The sequence below is a fragment of the Canis aureus genome, chromosome 19 (genome assembly GCF_053574225.1).
Source record: "Canis aureus isolate CA01 chromosome 19, VMU_Caureus_v.1.0, whole genome shotgun sequence".
NCBI classification, from domain to species: domain Eukaryota; kingdom Metazoa; phylum Chordata; class Mammalia; order Carnivora; family Canidae; genus Canis; species Canis aureus.
Window position 1 is genome coordinate 47,749,590 of NC_135629.1, and position 5,425 is coordinate 47,755,014.

Here is a 5,425-nt window from a genome sequence, read left to right on the forward strand (position 1 = left end):
GCCTTGTCTAGGGCACCCAGAATAATGTTGAAGAGAAATCCATAACTATGGAAACCCATATATTGCTCTGGAGCTAAAATGGAATGTTCTCAATACTACACAGTGAAGTATAATGGTTTTAGTAGGACTTTATGTAGATACTGTTTTTAGGTTCAGACATTTCTGTTCTACAAGTTTGCTGAGTTTCTTTTTGATCATGTTTATCTTATATGAATTCTTGTGAATTGCATTGATTAAGTTTAAAATTTATGTAGAATGTTCCTCTAGATGAAAATTGAGGAAATATATGATGGACTCCTTTAATAACTATAAACACTTGGTCAATTGAGTTTCTTATATACAATCTTCCTGTTCATCTGATTTATTATTTTAAAGAAAATCCCACACAGGACACAAATTTACCTATATTTATTACCCATACTCATGTTAGTATGTATTGCTGACATATAGTGATATATCTCTATCAAATCATCTATCTATACCAAGCCATTAGCACACTTCACAAATAAATAAAAATGCCTTCGCGTTTCCTGATACACAATCCGTACTCAAATATTGTGATTTCTTCAAAAACCTTTTCAAAGAAAACCCAAACATGGTACACACATTAATTTAACTATGTCTTTAAGGCTCTGTTATTTTCTAACAATACTACATTTGCCTTTATTTATGTCATTTTTTAAAAACTATATTATTTGTCTTGTAGAAAGTTCTACACAATATTTTTTGCTCATTGTTCCATCCTGGTATCATTTTTCATGTTCCTCAACAGCATTTAGAATTAGAGGCAAGAAAGGGGAAAGATGCTACCAAGAGAACTGGGGCTTTCAGGAAATCCTCTTTTACACAGAGAAGTTGGGGAATTGTTTATGAGGTCACATATCAAGACAACTTTTCCCAAGACCACAGACAGAGGGAGCAGGCTCAGCAGATCTGTGGTTTCTCACAAATCCAATGATACCAGTAGACACTGCAGGTAGAAGAGAACCAGGAGCCAAATTTCCACAGGATGACACAGTCATAGTAGAAAGATTCGGTATTAGTCCAGTTGCTGTGAAAACATACACAATCATCAGCCAAATCTCTTAACCACAGTGCTGGGGCAAGCTACACTCAGCCATGCCCAGCTGGGCTTTTCACCATTAAGATCCCAAAAGAGGATCTAGCCTTGGGGATATGTGAAAAATCCCTGAAAGTAAAATATCCTAGCCATATCTTATAGCAAGGGTTTCTACAAAGGAGCTATTGACATTGGGAGCCTTATCATTATTTGTTTTGGGGAACTTCCTATGCACCCTTAGCTATTGGGCAGCATTACTAGTCTCTACCCACTAGAGGCCAGCAGCGTTCCCTCTCTATTATGACAACCAAAAATATTGCAGACAGTGCCAAATAGCTCTCGGGGGAGATCATCACCTTTTGAGCACCACTGTTTTATAATAATTATCTGGCACAATTTCTTGCATTATAAATGAAATAAATGAGGCCATGCGGACAAATGACTTAACATCCCTGGATCTCTGAGATTAAGTTTGAGGACAAGATGCATTTGAATGTCTGGGATATAATAGATGCTAAGTCTATCAAATGATCCCATACCCTCTTTCCTAAACATTCCTTGAAATGTTTACAATACTTATTCATTCATTCATTCGTTCATTCATTCATTCTAAAACAGTTTATTGAGTACCTGCTGTGTACCAAGCCCTGTACTGGGTACTGGAAACTCATCAATGAGTTGGATGCCTATTCTGTCCTAAAGCAGCAGCCTGCCTGATAAGTAAGGAATGTTTAGGCAAAGAAAGCTCAAAGTCAACACAGCCACAAAACTCTACATAGTGTATGACTGGGATATTAAGGGAGTTGGATTAATTCATGTTGGGCAATGGATGGATTCCTCTATGAGGCTTGGCAAATATATTGTAGTTCACCAAACCAATAAAATGTTTTCTAGACAGATGACACACAAGAGCAAAAGCAGAAAAATCAGATGCAAGATAGTGTCTAAAAATATGAGTCATTTGGCACATAGCTGGGACAAGGAGGTGGAGAGCCTTTGGAGTGTAGAAGATGAGAATGTAAAGATGAATGGCATCCACTATGTCCGCATTGAAAGGTGCCATCTAAAGATTCTGGGTTATCCATGTGACATTGAAGAATTAGCTGTTTCATAAAACTATATCAAGGGCCTGTTTTAGGAAGATGGCCCCTTGAACTTGACTAGAGCATGGGCTGGTGAAGGTAAGGCTAAATATAAGATATATAGCAATTGTCCTGACCTGGGCTGAGGCAGAAGTGGTGGAAATGAAGGAAAGAAAATGTACTCAAGATGGTCAAGGAGACTAAGTGTGAAGTTCTGGTAAAGTATGTGGACATGAAAAAAAGTTCAAGATCAGAATGTGAGGTCATTGAATCATATGTTGAGGGTTTAGGACTGGATCCCCTAAATTCCTCAAGTGTGTTCTGTAGGACACCAGAAGCTCCAGATACATCCAAATAACATGTGCATCTCAATAAGCTTGGCACATTATACACTATCTATTCCCTCCTCAAAGTGCACAATTCTCTTCAATGTATTAAAGGCACCCAGACTTCCTACAATAAAGAACTTCCTATTTAGTGTTGTTTAATTATGGTTTCACACACACACACACTCACACACACACACACACACCTCTGTAGCTAACAAAATAACCACGTTAAGCATGACAACAGGAAACGTAACGGGCAGTTTGGTTTTGACCAAAATCAGACACTTGAGGCAGTTTGAGAATCTGTGGAAAGATGTCTTCAAGATCCAATGGGAATGACAAGCTCAAGTGTTCTGAGTCCCAACAGGGATACTCACTCAAAAGTGGGGACTGAACCATCTTGCCACTTGTAAATGCCCTTTGGGTACTGTTTCCTAAGGCCAATCCAGTAGCCAACATCTTCCTTTGGACTCAGGAATTTCTGCATGAGAGGAAAGCAGATTAAGTCAAGAAAGACTATAGCCAGAGTTGAGAATGGCAGTAGAAACAATCTATGAAAGTACTAAGACTTAGAGGACCTCATGGGCAGGGATGTGGCCCAGTGTAGCTTCCTTGGCTGAAATTGGCTGAAAGTTCGGGTAGATCTCTGTTTCCACCATTATTATGACCTATGTGGTCAGCAAATTATGGACACTTATCATCCTCAGGCTTTTCGTTTATAAAAGGGGTATAGCAATGACAGGTGCCTTCCAGGATTTTCTGAAGTTTCAATGAGAGAATAAGAGCCCAATGTGGCTCCTAGCTGAGTAGCTAACAGGGAATTGGGATTATTCAACAGCGTGGTTTACAAGGTGAGAAATCTGGACACTGCCCCCTTAGAAATTGTTCTAGCAATCACTTGGATTCCACTGACAAATATTGAGTCCACTGAGCCATACTGAGTGTGTCTAATCTGGTTCCCAGCACTACTGACTCAGAAATGAATCAGAACCACTCCTAACCTGGGAGTTCTTCATGTGAGAGGAGATGAACCAGGGATCTGTCAGTATAGTCCAGTGTTGAGGAAGAGAGGGTGGGAAGGATGGTGAAGGACAAAGTTGGATCTGATGGAGTAGAAGGAGTAGGAGTTGTCCGTGTAGATAGAGGGAAGCATTCTGGATAGAAGGGCCAGCGTGAAGAATTGCTCAGAAGCAAGACTGAATCCCAGCCAATACTGCATGCTAAGGCAGTGGAAGGGTGTTATGAAGGGCAGAAGGGTTTGTGTTAAATTCTACAGGGGTCAAGGACATAAGCCTACAATGACTTGAAGAGTCCGCCGAACATCCCTTCCCCCTTTCCACCTGCTCTGCTTGACTGTTGATGATAACCAAGTGAGCATCCTTCTCAGCACAGTCATCCTTGGCTTTGAACCAGTCCAGTAGTTGTGTGGAAAATTGATAGCAAGAGCCCTGAAATGCCATCCAGTTTTCCAGGCAGGGCTCACAGGAGGATTCTGGAGATGGGGAAAGAGGTCAGCTTTGCTGGGGCTCAGGGCTGCATTGGCCACTGAACAAAGCCTCCAGTGAAGTAACTCAAATCTGTGCATCTTTACCACTTTGCAAAAGTGAGCACAGTAGCTTCCCATTTGTTCATTCAAGAGATGGGCATTATCAGATGGCAGAATAATGCCATGCATGGGGCCTCAAACTTTAGGTAAAATCAACCTTGATGGAGGGTCAATTAAAACAACCCTACACACACTTACGTGCTGCAAAAACCATGACCACCAACAGTGCTCAAGAAAACAACCTTCCTCTCCCAACTTCCACTTCCCACCACCCAACCAGCCCCATCTCCTTACCATTGCCTGCCCGCACAGCCTCCACTTGCCGGAACACCTCTCCCCACATGATGTCCCGCTTGTGCCCAGCATCTGCCAGACCCTGTACAACTAAGAGACCCACAAAGAAACACAGATCAAGACCTGGTGGGGGTGGGAGGGGAAAATCCCTCCATTACATTCAGCACTCACATTTGATGTCCAATTGCTTGAGTTCTTCTTGCATCTGGTTGAAGAACTGCAGTACTAGAAGAAATACATGCTGATATGTTCTAGACCTTTTAACACACGATTCTTTTCCCACTCCCCAAATTGCAGGCTGAGATGAGGAGGGCAGTTTATTTCTAGAATCATTAAGTCCAGCAACACAGTCCAGCCACCCTCTACTGACCCATCTCTGCCCCAGCCCTGTAGGGTCCTCTTCTCAAGACTGCAGATTTGGGGGCCTGGGTTCATGTGATCACCCACTCTCACTGGCTCAACACCTTACCCTCAGCCAGGACCACACCAAGGTTGAGGGCTAGCAGAAGCAACATCAGAGTCATTACCAGGGAGAAAAACCTCCAGGGGCCATCCTGGAGCAGCTTTTTGTCCCGCTGTCCTGCAGGGAATGCAGCAAGCATGAGACAGTGTACGCAGTCTCTGAAAGTGCCAGAATCATACTGGGAATGTGGAGGGAGGAGCTTGAACAGGCCCTGGAGTGGGAGGCAGTAAGTGCTTCCTGGTTTTGAGGAGGGTATCTACTCCTGCCCTTGACCTCTTGACTCACCTGGTTCTCCCAGCATGGGTGAAGATTTTCCCTCCATGGACGTGAGGTCCTGTAGCCTGATATTCTCTGTGGCTTCTTTCACCCGTGGCTGCAGTTCATTCTGCTCTAGCCACCCACAGTCCTTCTGGTTATTATTGAAGACACACCCTTCCTATACTAGGAAATGCTATCCCCCATGTAAACCATCAGATGTTTCCTTCCTAGCTCAGTAAGGCCCCCAAGATCTCTAGATGGCTTATCATCAATTCATGTCACAGGGAGATGGCATTAGCATCTTGGAGTAAGTATTCTGTTCCAACCATTCTCTACAACTTTGTTTTCTCTCAGTTCGAGGGGACAGCAGCAGCCCCAGACATCTACCTAGAA

General features: G+C 42.8%; 1 protein-coding gene across 1 annotated transcript; it reads right to left on the reverse strand.

Moving 5' to 3' along the window:
- Nucleotides 1–393: 393 nt before the first annotated feature.
- Nucleotides 394–5,216, reverse strand: LOC144289317 (C-type lectin domain family 4 member G-like). Its single transcript, XM_077857476.1, has 7 exons — nucleotides 5,060–5,216; nucleotides 4,781–4,891; nucleotides 4,483–4,536; nucleotides 4,312–4,401; nucleotides 3,812–3,963; nucleotides 2,849–2,952; nucleotides 394–1,051 (listed from the first exon to the last, which is right to left on the reverse strand). The coding sequence occupies exons 1-7, from the start codon at nucleotides 5,094–5,096 to the stop codon at nucleotides 925–927; spliced, it is 675 nt and encodes a 224-aa protein (XP_077713602.1). The 5' UTR covers nucleotides 5,097–5,216; the 3' UTR covers nucleotides 394–924.
- Nucleotides 5,217–5,425: the final 209 nt, after the last annotated feature.

Excerpts from the sequence above, each read along its gene's own strand:
- LOC144289317 (XM_077857476.1), bottom strand. The coding sequence starts at position 5,096 with ATGGAGGGAAAATCTTCACCCATGCTGGGAGAACCAG. Across the intron at positions 4,537-4,780 it reads TGGTGTGGTCCTGGCTGAGG|TACTGCAGTTCTTCAACCAG; the intron begins GTAAGGTGTTGA and ends TATTTCTTCTAG. Across the intron at positions 2,953-3,811 it reads TCAACAGTCAAGCAGAGCAG|AAATTCCTGAGTCCAAAGGA; the intron begins GTGGAAAGGGGG and ends CCTCTCATGCAG.